Here is a 12,987-nt window from a genome sequence, read left to right as displayed (position 1 = left end):
TTTAAAATTTTTTATTTCCCCCCCACCTTTTTTGTCATCAGTTTCTTGCCTGTAAAATGGGGAGATACCCCTGAATTAACTAGAGAGGGTGTTTATCACGACAATAATCTCTCCCAGTGCTTTGGGGGAGGGGCTTCTCAGTCTCCCCCATGAGACATCTGGCATCATACCCAACCATGGCAAGTGCCCAGTGGCCTTGCTCTGGCGTCTCCCCTAGGCCAGCCTGGCCTCTTAACAGCAGTCAATGAAGCCGTCCCAGTGACAGCTAGGCCGTGGGCAGGTTACAGGCCCTGGAGGCTGGCCTGGGATTTAGTGCCTGCAGGAAGAAATTGAATTTTGCTTCTTTGTCGAACATCTGCGGAGAGTGCCAGGCGTACATCAGGAGGTTTATGGCTCTTCCTGCCTGGCTGCCACTGCCTGTCACTCTGTGAGGGCCTCCCCAATTGTGCTCAGCAGAGAGTGGGTTCTTTTGTCTGGCTTTCCCTATGGTCCATTGGCCCAGTGGTCCGCAGTGGATGGAGCAAGGCTCTGCCCTCCTGGGCAGGCACCATCTGGGCAGGCTGCCATGTGGAGCACAGAGCCAGGAGCAGCCAGCCCAGCTTGGTTGAAGCCGGAAGCAGGAGTTGGTTGGTAGCCGGGATGTCTCTGAACATCAGAGAGGACCGATGACGAGAAGGGTACCATCGTCCCCACCATCATCAGCCTCTGGGACTGAGCATGGGTGGAGATTGGACACTGATTGTCCTTGGACATGAGGCCTGGTATCATTTCTGAGCAGAGAGCCCTGGGATCCCAGCCTGAACTTGGTTCATGCCCCTTGTCCTGCTTGGCATGTTTCCAGGCTGCTCTATGGTCTTGCCTGTAGGAGGACCCTTGTGTGGAGCTGCAGGGGGACGGGGGGGTGATAGGACATCAGCCATCCTATGTGGGCTCGCATGGCACACTGGGGCCCAGAGCTGGGCTGGCACAGCCCCTTCCTTTCCCCTGGCAGGCAAGAGACTCTTTCTTTCTGCCATCTACTCTCTTCTGCCCAACCTCTCTGGGACAACACTCAGTTCGTTCTATGTGGCAGGGAGTGTCTGAGGGCCAGTGGCATCATGAAGGCCCAGGACACTCTATGCTTGGTGGCAGCACCACCTTTGCCAAGCCCTTGGCCTCCCCTACATGCTTCTCTTCATCTCCTCCCCACTGGGCCAACAGGAGAACTGGCTGGCACATGGAGCTGCCAGGCTGAGAACAAGATTGGTGGGGATGGTGGTGAAGAGGAAGCATGAGACCCTCCTCCTGGCTCCTCTGCCAGGCACTGGGGCAGGGAGCTGTGCTCACCTTCTGTGAGACACCCTGAGTAGGGTCAGTGGCAAGGCCAGGTGGGATGGGGCTGGTTGGTACCGGAAGAGCGATGAGGCGGGGAACTGGTGGGCAGTGGCAGAGCGGAGTACCTGGGCCGGCCTCAGAGCTGAGTGCGTTTGACAAGAGGGTACAGGCGCCTGTTAATTTCACGCAAACTGCCTTTGATAGATCTCTTGTTATTTTTGGTGAGTTGAGCCATAAATTTGTGCCATCTTGCTGCCGCAATCTGTTAAGTAGGGGGAGAGGAAGAAAGGAAAGACAGGCAGGAAGGAGCTCAGTGGAGCACTAGCACGGAGGCTGCTTGAGGCCGGGGCAGGCAGAGCCTAGTTCCTGAGGGCTGGCCACCGTCCTATAGTTCCTGCCCACTGACCCACCAACCCTCAGGAGGCACCAGCCAATGGGGATGGCTGTGCAGAGTGACACCTGGGAAAAAGTCTTTCATTCTTGCGATTGCCCTCCCTCCTTCTGCTATACTCCCTGCCTCCCATCATAGGCCCTGTCCCACCCTTGGCTGGTGGCTGCCAGTCTACCCTCCCCATCATCCAGGCTCCACTCCTGTCATGGCCACCAGGTAAGCCTGCGGTCCCCTGAGTGTTGGGCCTGGGAGGCAAGAGTAAGGTAAAATCTCCACTCTGCCACTGCTGCTGTGTGACTTGGACGAGGTGCTGCCAACTGGGGCCTCAGGACCCCCAGTTCTCTGTGTGTTACTTCCCTGATCCAGCCCCCGTGACTCCCCATTGTGGCCCAAATTCCTCTGTTTGGCATTCCAGCCCCACCCTGGACCCAGCTGCCACCTGCTTTTCAGCCTTCCCTCTAATTCTCTCCTCCCTTTCAACTGTGGCCCCTGAACCCCCTGCTTTCTGGCCTCCTTGCCTTTTCTTAGGCTGTTTCATTCACTTGGAATGCCCTTTGCCCTTCGTTATCCAGAACTTCTGCATCCTTCTAAGCCCTGCCTGTGAACTGCCCAGCGAGTCCTAGATTGGCGTTTTTCCTTTCAGCACGCAGGCCCTGCTGTCTTCTTTTGGCCAGCCTGGTGGCAGGAAGTGGGGCCCTGGTGGCAGGAAGTGGGGCCCTAACTGCCTGTTTGGGGCTCTCTCTGGATGGGGTGGGGGAAGATCTAGCACATACAGTGCACTTCCTGGAAGATTCTTCTAGCCCCATCAGTGCTGCTGGAGCTCTCTGTGCTCTCACCACCAAGGTGTGAGAAGGCACTCTAAGTCTAAAGAAGGTGATTCTGAGTTGGGTTTTGAGGAGTGAATAGGAATTCACTGGCCTATGAAATTTTTCCTTAAATTGAATTGCTTTCCCCCCGCCTTTCCGCCTCCCCCACCGCTGCAACTCCGGTTCAAGCCATTGTTTCTCAGTCTAGTTGTGTAGGACACAGCTCCCTGGCCCCTGCTGGTATTATGAGCCTTCGGTTACCGGTCGGCTGCTCACGGCAGCTCTCTCTGGCTGCCGGCCACTTACGCTGGCCACTGGCCGCTCCTGGCAGCACATAGCAGCACACAGCAGCCCGGAGCAGCTCACGCCAACCTCCGGTTGCTCACCGCAGCCCAGCTCCAGGGAGAGCCGTTGTTCACAATCTTAGCTGTAGAGGGTGCAGCTCACTGGCCCATGTGGGAATCGAACCAGTGACCTCAGTGTCAGGAGCACGGCACTCCAATCACCTGAGCCATCAGGCTGGCCCCTTGAATCGCTTTTAATATTTATTATATTAAAAAGAAATTCCATATCATAAATGGAAAAATTGTATCACTTATCTGAAATAGAAGATAACCAAAGACAACCACAGTGAAAACAAAACATTATTAAATTATAGCCAGATGCTTCTCTCCTCAGTTTGTTAGATAGAGAAATCGGCACTTGCTGGGGAGGTATTAAAGGTGATAAAGTCACAGAGGCTGTATCTTTCATGCATTTGGAAGGATTAAATGTAAGGTGACCATATAATTCATCATCTAAACTGGGATATTTTTGGCGTTATAAAGGCAGGGAGGGGGTACTATTAATTACATTGGAGTGACAGTTGCATCCCGACTATTCCAGGCAGATTGGCAAATAGTCACCCTGATTAGAAGAGACATGGAAAGAGGATAACTTCCTCTGTCAATGACCCAGTGTTATTTAATGGCACGTTTGTGAGCCACCCCCCGTCATCTCTTACTGCATACTTCGGGAAACCCCGTAGGAGAAGAGGCTTTGGAGGCAGAGGAAACAGCCTGTGCCCGGGTGTGGAGGTGTGAACATGCCGGGTACAGGGGAGATATGGCAGACTGGTGTTACTGGACAGTGGCCCTGGTGCTGGCAGACAGGGCCAAGGCTCTGACTGCCATCACCAAACACTGGGACCTCGCCCTGTTGGCCGAAGGCTTTAAGTAAGGTAGCAAGAAGTTGGGCGTCATGTGGGAGGCAGCGTAAGTCAAACATGGTTCCTGCTCTCAAGGAGCTCCTGGCTACGTGGGGGTGGTGGCAGGGACCCAGCTAGCTTTGTTGGGAGGCTGGGCAGTTAGACTGGCGGATTGGGGGAGAAGTTATCTTCTGGCAGTCTGGCTGGGTTTCTGGTCTCATAAGGACAGCCAGTTGCATGGGACTGCAGATGCAGGGCCTGGAAGTTTCGGAAACTACCTCCCTCTGTCCCTGCACCCCTGGAATTCTGGTACACTATGGGGTACAAGAAGCACTGCTGGGGCTCGGGAGCCATGTGTTAAGGGGATCAGTTGGTCCCTACTCAGGACTCTGGGCCCAGCCTCAGGGAGGATGCAGAAAGCCTGACTGAGGGAGGACTGCTTCGTAAATCACACCCCTCTCTTCCATGGAAGTGATGATTATCATGGTTATTTTTAACACATTCCCAACAAAGGACGCTGAGGAGGCTGGACTGTGTGGAGTTTGGGGAGCAGGGTCTGCAGTCCTGCTCAAATGGCAGAGAACCTGTGCCAACCCTGCCTACCAGTGCCAGGGTGAGACAAGAGTTGCCCCTGTGTGGCTGAGTATACGAACCCTCAGGGATGTCTGGCCTATGTTTGCTGAATGCCTGTCTGTGTCTGACTGCTCAGAGCTAGGTCCTCAGTGCAAGAGGGGAGAGGGAGATTAAGACCCTTCCTTGGGGCTTACAAGAGGGATGAGCCCAGGATATTCACAGCTGTAGCAGGAGGCAGCCTGGGGTCTAAGCCACAGAAGACGGGACTGGCATACCTAAAACTTTGTGTAGTCAGCCTAGGAAGACTTCCTGGAGGAGGTGGCATTTGACATGTAGAAGATGTTGGCAAATTAATTTTAATTCTCACAATAAACCTGTGGTAAGAAGTGTCACCTTTATTTTCAGTTGAAGATTTTTAAGCTCAGAGACATGAGGTGCACAAGGGCACACCCAAGGGCACACAGCAAGACTGTGGCAGAGTTGGAAATCAAACCTACACCTGCCTGGTTCCCGAAACTATGTCCTTCCCACTTTCCACATGGCCTCACAGTGTGCTTGGCTGCTTGGTGGAGAGGGGAGAACAGGACTGGACAGGTCAGCAGGGTCTGGAGCATGCCAGGCTCAGAGGTTGACATTGTGGCTGGAGCAGTGGGGAGCCACTGAAGTTGCCTGAGCAGGGGAGTGTGTGTGTCTGAAGCCCGTCTCCCAGACAGTCACTTCCGAGGCTACAGAGGAGAATCGGGCTTGCCTTGGGGGAGGGGAAGTAGCTGCACAAAGGATCAATTAGAAACAGGATAATAGAAGCAAGTCTGAGGGCCTTTGGTGGGACGAGGGAGTGACTTGGGAGTCCCAGGGGACTTAGGAAGGGCATCTCTGAGGTGATCCAAGTTGAGCTGCATTTTGTAAGAGCAAGTGCAGTTCAGTGGAAAAAGCAGTGGGCTCTGGAGTCAGGCAGGCCTGGGTGTGAATCCCCATCAGCCTCTCTCCAATGTGAGAATTTGGAGCCTCGTGTCTCACGAGGAAATGGGAAATCCTGTCCTAATGAAATGAGGTGATGTAGACTGGCAGGTAGCATTTGTGTAGTAAGTGTTGTCTTATTCAAAATAAAACAGAACTGTTCAAAGGTTGTTAGGGGAATTCAGCAGGGAAGCCTGTCCCAGGCAGCAGGTCTGTCTGAGCCCATGTCTGGCAGCCAGGTGGGAAAACGGATAGACTGTAGGCCTGCGAGCCTCAGACCCCGGCTCCAACAAGCCCTCGAGCTCACTGGGTGGCACACTCGGGAGTCGAGGTGGCACTCACAGCCCTTCCTGGCCCCTCCTTGTCCTCCTGGCTCAGCTTCCTCTCAGATGCCCTCTGTTCTGGGCCTGGAGCTGGCTGGGGCCTGCACTGGGTGGATGCTGAATAAACATTTGTTTCCTTAGATGACACCTCTGGTTTTACCTGTCTTCTTTCCCCTTCAGGGAGAACTGGCTTTCACATGTGAGGGAAATAAATTGCTGGCCACTCCTCTGAGGGAGGTGGGGGCGAAAGTGGAGGGGAGGGCAGTCAGTGTGTGTGGCCTTGGGCTTATTCCTTCCCCTCTCTGGCCCAGCCCAGGACGCTAGGAAAGGGCCCTGGGGCATGTTCTGATTTTTAATTGGGGTTGTTTTGGAAACCAGCGACATCACCTCTGGTTATATTGTTGGGTTGGTCCATAAACGGCTGGTGAGCAGTTAGTAGAAGACATGGAGACCTCAGGACACAGTGTGAGTCCACGACAAGCAAGTCAGGCTGGTCTGTCACATTTCCCTGTTTGATGGGCTTACTGGATGCCAGGCTGGTGGTGGTGGTGGGGGTGTTGTCACAGAGATGAAGATGGTCAGGATGCCAAAACAGGAGTTGGATGAGGGGACTCATGGCTGGATTTGCAACAGAAGGCATCTCTAGAATGTTTATTAATAAAGGGTGTCAGGTTCATTAATAAATTGGTGGAGGGCTGCTAGGCAGAGCTGACACTCAAGATATAAACAACGGCTTCCAGTGACCCCGATGGGCTGGGGTGGAGGTGGGGGAAAGCTGGGATCAGTGTGTTCGTTGGTGTTGATTGATATTTCCCTGGACCAGATTCTGTGCTGTGTTTACTGCGCTCAGGGAGATGGCTCCCACACAGCCTTCCTTCAAAGGGCTCATGGGTGAGGGGAAGTTCAGACAGAAGATGGAATCATCTGGAATGAGAGGGCTCACAGAAGAAGGGGCAGCCAATTCTGCCCGGAGAGCAGGGGAATAAGGCAAACTTCACAGATGACAGAGAGGTCATTTGAGGTGGGTTGTAAAGGTCAAGTAGGAGTTTTCCAGGGAAAGAAGGTGGGGAACAAGCAGGTAGAGGTTTGAGAGGAGATGACGATCCTATTTTGCACATGCTGAGTTTGTCAGGAGACCTGTTCAGGAGGCAGGATGCTAGGTAGACGTGAGGGGGAGGTACTCTGCGTAATGACTTGGGAGCAGCCATTCAGAGGGGATTGATCAAGCCTGGGGGAGGGGTGCAGAGTATGCAGTGAAAACTGGACGAAGCATGAATGCCGGAAGCAGCGGCAAGATAGACCAGTCAGGGAAACTGGGACTGAGGAGCCAGAGAGGCAGGAGGAAAGCGGGAGAGCCAGGGAAGAGTGTGTTTCGAGGCAGGAAGAGTCAACAAGGCCAAATGCTGCTGAGTGAAACGAGGCCTGCAAAGTGTCTACAGGATTTAGCAGCCACGAGGGTGTTAATGACTTTGTCAAGAATGGTGTCAGTAGAAAGATGTGGTCAGGAGCCCGACAGCAATGGATTACCAGGTGAGGTGACATTTGAGTCAGGACATGAATGGCAGGTGAGAAACTAGAGTGCCAGCTGTGGACCACTCATTGATGGTGAAGAGAAGGAAGCCAGAGGGCAGTAGCCAGAGGAAGACAGAGGGTCAAAGGAGGGATCCCCCCAGAATGCAGAAGGCCTGGATACGTTCATGAGCTTTGTGATGAGAGAAAATGCAGACGGGAGAGGGGATAATGGATGGAACCCTCCAGAGAAGACGGGGAGTGGGCTGCAGGACCAGGCGGAGGGGCTGGCCTTTTTGAGAAGAAGGGCTGCAGGCAAGTTAGGAGTTGGAGGTGTGGGGCCAGAAGTTGGGGGGCTCCCGTGTCATAGCTTCGGCTTTCCCTGTAAAGGAGCTTGTTGCAGAGAGAGTGGGGGGAGATGGACATAAGTAGAGAGAGGTCAGGGTCTGGCATAGCTAGCCGAGGTGGGGAATGGAGAAGGCAGGGAGCCCAGAACGGCTGCTGAGAAGTCCGGGCACCCAGCGGATGTGCAGCCCTGAATCTGTCATGCTGCCAGCTGGCACAACTGTAGATTTCTTCAGCAGCCTGGGGGTGGGCGTGGAGAAAGCAGCTTGTCACAAGGATCCAGGGCGGGGGACTGGCTGAGCGGGTGTGGTGGAAGGGTTGGGTGAGCAGATTGAGGAACTGGCAGGCGTGGCACTAACACCTTGGTGGTCCTGATGGAGGCAGGGCCCAAAGTGAGGCCAGGAGGGACCAAAGATGCTGTTCAAAGGGAGGGGGCCCAGGGGCTGAAGGGTGGCATGTGAGGGTGCAGAAGGGGTGGAGGCTGTGAGGGGAGGGGAGATGGTAAAAATACACCAGATAGTTCCTGCCTTCTGAGCATTTGCCACGTGCCAAGCAAGGTGCTAAGGGCGTCATGGCCTACTGTCAGGGAGTCCTTGTGTCAGACTTTGAGTTAGGGGGTATTCAAGTATTGTTTTATAGAGGTAAAAATAGGGTCAGAGAGGCAAAGACACTTGTCCAGGGTCACACAGGTGGTCAATGTCCTCGTCCCAGTTGGGGTCCAGGGTTGCCTGACCAAAGATGTCCTGGGGGGTCCAGGTTTCAGAGATGGCGGAGAAGTTCTGGGGATGATGTAGAGCAGATCCTGGGCCTGGGGGCCAGAGTTGATGAGACTAGAAGCTGGGCTGAGTGGTGGTTGAAGGCCTGCTGGATAGCTGGTTTCCTCAGGGTGGCCACTCTTCATGCCTTGTCAGGAAGAGCTTTCTCTCCAATGCAGAGCCTGGACTGGGCAGCAGGGGGCAGGAAGAGTACAACCCTCTCGGGTTCCTTCAGAGTGCCTGTTCTATGCTAATCTGGCTTTTAGAAATAGGAGAGGGCCCGGGAGAGAGGAAGCGGAGTACCTACTAGTCTGGGGACAGCATGGGCTGAACCCTGTCTTCAAATGCTGTTCCAATCCCACCTGCCCAGCAGCCTCTACATGGGCTGGGGCTTTCCCCTCTGTGCTCACATCTGCCCCCATCCCTGCTACCCAGCCTGTGGGAGAGGGTGTGGATGAGCTCATGTCTGGGCAGGAGGGGCGGGCTTTGGAGAATGGGAGCTCCCAGCCTCTCCTCTAGCACTGGCGGTGCTTCCAAGGCCTAGAGCAGACACATACATCAGGGCAGCCAAGAGCCCCGTGAAGCTGAGGCCGAGGCAGCAGTGGCCTCCTGGAGTACCTGCTGCTCTCCTGGCTATAGGGTCAGTGGGGAGGAGGGTCTGCTGGATGTAGGCACCTGCCCTAGGCCCTTGGGTCTCAGAGGAATGGCATTCTACCTGCACTACCAGGTCACAGTCCAGTGCTGCCTGGGGAGCTGAATCTGGGCCCAAGACCCAGCCCCTGGCTTGGCAGGGATCGTGTCCTGGAGGCAGGTGTGGGGGGTGGTCACGGATAGCCGGCATGGCTGTTAGCCCTAGGAGTCAGCTCTCTGAGGGGAAAGAGCCTGGGCTTCAGGCCCATGAAGCTGTGTCATCTTGGACAAGTCACTTCCCCCTTCTAGTTCTCAGTGTCCTCATCTTTAAACAGAGATGGTGGTCCCTACTTCCCAGGGGAGGATCAAAGGAGATAGGTTTGTGACATCACTTGGCACAGAAGCCTCTCAGAACTCATTAATATGAGTTGCCGCTTCTCTCCAGTCTCCCCGAGTCTGGCTGAAGCAAGAGGAGGAAAGGATGGTTGTGAGGCTGTGAGTGAGTCCTGCGTGGCCTTCTGTGCCTCAGTTTCCTTATCTGTAAAATGGTGGTCGTGGGGTAGGGGGCAGGACGTGGTGCCCTCTGAGCATCACCTGCAGTTGGTTCCAGACCCTCAGTCTGAGGGCAAGCGAGGCTGCCCTCTCCCTGCCACTATGGCAGGACAGAGCTGGCCCTGGCTGAGCCCCTGCCACCACCTCCGTGTTCCAGGTGAGGAGCCGGAAGAGGAACCGAAGGTGAAAACCCAGTGGCCAAGGTCTGCAGATGAGCCTGGGGTATACCTGGCGCAGACAGGTAACTCGGGCCCGCCTCCCTTCCTCAGCGGCGGAGGCCCGTGTGGTGTCTGGTGGCATGTGTGTTTGGCGTGTGTCTATGCCCATCTGTGTCTACGTCCTGGAGTTCCGTTGTGTCTCCCTGCCATGTGAGTCCTGTGGGCAGGGCTGTGTTGCCTCCTGAAGGGCCTGTCACTTGGGGTCAGGGTAGGAGGATTCCTATAAGGTTGAGTGCTTGGGAGGTGCCCCCTGCCGCCGACGCTGTCCCTCTCTTGTAGGAGACCCGGCGGCCGAGGAGTGGTCCCCGTGGAGCGTGTGTTCCCTGACGTGTGGGCAGGGTCTGCAGGTGCGGACCCGCTCCTGTGTGTCCTCCCCCTATGGGACCCTGTGCAGCGGGCCCCTGCGGGAGACCCGGCCCTGCAACAATTCAGCCACTTGCCCAGGTATGCCCGTCCTCCCCGGTCTGCCTGCAGGGTTAGGTCCTGCCTGGGACTCGGGCAGGTTAATCTTCCAAAGATGGTTGGTTGCCTCTTTTTATTCAGCAAATGAATGTCTCCCACACCATGCCCAGTCCAGTCCAGGGCACTGGGGACACAGATGAATCAGACCAAGGCCCACACCAAGGCCAGTGGGCTGGGTTCTGGGCACATCATTCCCCAGATGCCTAGGGCCTGGTAATCAGGCTTATCTTTCTACGCTCTTTGCCCTCCATGTTCCCTACGCTCTGGCCACGCCAGCACTCCTTGAACTTTCCTACCTCCCTGCATTTCCGTATTCTCTGCCTGGGTTATCAAAATTCATCCTGTCCTTCAAGATCTAAGACAAATGCCACTTTAAAAAAAGTGAAACCTTCCCTGACCATCCCCACCCTTCTCTGACTCCTCATCCTATTCCCCAAGGAGCCTCCTGTAGACCCCGAAACCTTCCTCAGTTCAGCATGGAGTTGAGAATGCGCATGTGCTTGCCTGGGACAGGGGGTCCACCATGAGGGGCAGGACAGCTTCTGCCAGTCCTGCTCCTCACTCTGAGGGAGCGCAGTGGCGCCTAGGCCGTGGCTAGCTCCCGGCTGTGGAATTACGATAGGGCCACCTGGGAAGGGGTCTTGGTACTTAGGGCTGTGGCAGGAGCTTGCAAAGGGCTGGGGCAAAGCTGTGTTCTGGAGTGTGAGCTCTTTGTGTCAGTGTCCGTGTAGAGATTCATGTCTATTTGTGTGTTCATGCGCTTGGGGTTGGAGGGGCACTTCTCTTGCCCCACGCCTGCCATGTTGGCTTCCTGCTCTGGGTCTGGGGGTGGGAAAGGCTGGGGAGGGATAATGTGGGATAGGGTGGGGGTAGATCTTATATCCTTTCCTGGGCTTTCCTGTCCCTCCAGGAGAGGACCCCTGGTTCCCCTTCTGGATGGATCCCAGATTCCCTGTCTGGGTGTCCACAGGAGGTATCCTGTGTGAGTTGGGAATAGAAACCCATGTCATCCACACCCTCTCAAAGGGTTGAGTCCTGGGGTCCAGGGCAGAACCAATGAGGAGTGGTCGCAGAACTGCTGGAGCTCCTGATTGGTGGGCAGATGGGCAGTGGGCGGGGCCAAGGTGCGGCCCAGCCACCGGCCACGTGCTTCCTTGCAGTGCACGGCGTGTGGGAGGAGTGGGGGTCCTGGAGCCTGTGCTCCCGCAGCTGCGGGCGGGGGTCCCGGAGCCGGATGCGGACCTGCGTGCCCCCCCAGCACGGCGGCAAGGCCTGCGAGGGTCCCGAGCTGCAGACTAAGCTCTGCAGTATGGCTGCCTGCCCGGGTCAGTAGCACCCATGGGCTTCCAGGCGGGCGCTGCCCAGCCGGGTGGGGGTCGGGAGACAAAGGAGGCAGTCAGGTCCAGTGCCCTACCCCTGGGGGCCCCATAAAATTTGACCAAGCACGGGGAGACTGCCAGCGTGGGAGGTGACCTGGCCTATCTGAGGTGGAATTGGCATCTTGTGACCCCATCAAAGGGAGTGCTGCTTGCCAGTGCCCCTTTTCCTTCGCCCCGGGCTACCCTTGCTGTTCATAGCACTTTGGTGCTCATGGCAAGTTGGGCTATGAGGGGACATAAAGCTGGGCTTAAGTGTAGGCGAAGATCGACCAGATGGTGACCCTGGGGCCCCTTTCCCTAGCCAAAAGAGGGCGTGTGCCTTGATGCTGAGTGGAGAGGTGTCCTGTGTTCCTGGAGCTGGTGACAGGCAGGCAGGCCCAGGCCCAGGCCCCACCTGCTCACTCCAGACCCCTTCATCCACCTCTCTCTAGTGAGTCTGGCCTGGCTCAAGTCTCAGTGCTTAGCAGGCTCTGCCATCTCCCTGCAGTGCTCTGCCCCCTTCAGTCCCCACAACCCTTGCTCAACGGCCACCCCTGCTTGTGTCTCCCCATGCAGTGGAAGGCCAGTGGCTAGAATGGGGTCCCTGGGGCCCGTGCTCCACGTCCTGTGCCAATGGGACCCAGCAGCGCAGCCGGAAGTGCAGTGTGGCAGGCCCAGCCTGGGCCACGTGTACAGGTGCCCTCACGGACACCCGCGAGTGCAGCAACCTTGAGTGCCCCGGTGAGTGCTCAGCACAAGGGCCGCAGGTGGCCGTCCTGGCCCTCGGGGCACCTGGGGCCACTCACGCCCCCCTCTCCCATAGCCACAGATGGCAAGTGGGGGCCATGGAACTCGTGGAGCCTGTGCTCCAAGACGTGTGATACAGGCTGGCAGCGTCGCTTCCGCATGTGCCAGGCCACGGGCACGCAGGGCTACCCGTGTGAGGGCACCGGAGAGGAGGTGAAGCCCTGCAGTGAGAAGAGGTGTCCAGGTATTGCTCGCAGGGCCCTGGGGGTTGGGGAACAAGCGTATGGACCTGGCTGAGCCCTTCCACTATGCCCACAGCCTTCCATGAGATGTGCAGGGATGAGTACGTGATGCTGATGACGTGGAAGAAGGCGGCTGCTGGCGAGATCATCTATAACAAGTGTCCCCCCAATGCCTCAGGTGAGGGGGCATGTGGCTCTCCCCTCAGGCCCTCACCTCGCAATTCTGGCTGCTCCCTTCTGGGCCCCAGCTTCTTTGATCCTCTATCCTGAGGTGTGGAATGAAGTGGGTGAAAGCTCAGTCCCCATACCCAACCCTTTGTCCTGTCCCCTGCAGGGTCTGCCAGCCGCCGCTGTCTTCTCAGTGCCCAGGGCGTGGCATACTGGGGGCTGCCCAGCTTTGCCCGCTGCATCTCCCACGAGTACCGCTACTTATATCTATCAGTGAGTGTGCCCTGTTGGGCTGGGGCAACACGAAATCTCCCCTAGACACTGGTAGGACATGGAGGGACCTTGATTCTCGCTCATGCCCATGTGCCTTGGCATATATATGCTGTGCCCACTTCTGCCTGGCTGTGCCTCTCCCTGTCTGGCAAACTTCTACTTATACCTCAAGTCCTCA

At 56.3% G+C, this 12,987-nt stretch overlaps 1 protein-coding gene across 17 annotated transcripts in view; it reads left to right on the top strand.

The window, feature by feature from the left end:
• ADGRB2 (adhesion G protein-coupled receptor B2) overlaps positions 1–12,987 on the top strand; it is a 36,099-nt gene that overhangs the window by 8,979 nt on the left and 14,133 nt on the right. For 10 of the 17 annotated variants that reach the window (XM_033115158.1, XM_033115155.1, XM_033115156.1 and 7 more), the window contains 7 exons: positions 9,499–9,582; positions 9,839–10,003; positions 11,182–11,346; positions 11,956–12,120; positions 12,203–12,370; positions 12,445–12,546; positions 12,703–12,809. In XM_033115158.1, the coding sequence (XP_032971049.1) occupies positions 9,499–9,582; positions 9,839–10,003; positions 11,182–11,346; positions 11,956–12,120; positions 12,203–12,370; positions 12,445–12,546; positions 12,703–12,809 (956 nt within the window). The remainder of the gene's footprint in view (positions 1–9,498; positions 9,583–9,838; positions 10,004–11,181; positions 11,347–11,955; positions 12,121–12,202; positions 12,371–12,444; positions 12,547–12,702; positions 12,810–12,987) is intronic. The other 7 variants (XM_033115165.1, XM_033115169.1, XM_033115167.1 and 4 more) reach the window with 4 other exon arrangements.

This window comes from Rhinolophus ferrumequinum, chromosome 9, assembly GCF_004115265.2.
Source record: "Rhinolophus ferrumequinum isolate MPI-CBG mRhiFer1 chromosome 9, mRhiFer1_v1.p, whole genome shotgun sequence".
Lineage (NCBI taxonomy): Eukaryota > Metazoa > Chordata > Mammalia > Chiroptera > Rhinolophidae > Rhinolophus > Rhinolophus ferrumequinum.
Note: the sequence above shows the minus strand (reverse complement) of the source record. Positions and strands in the feature narration are given on the sequence as shown.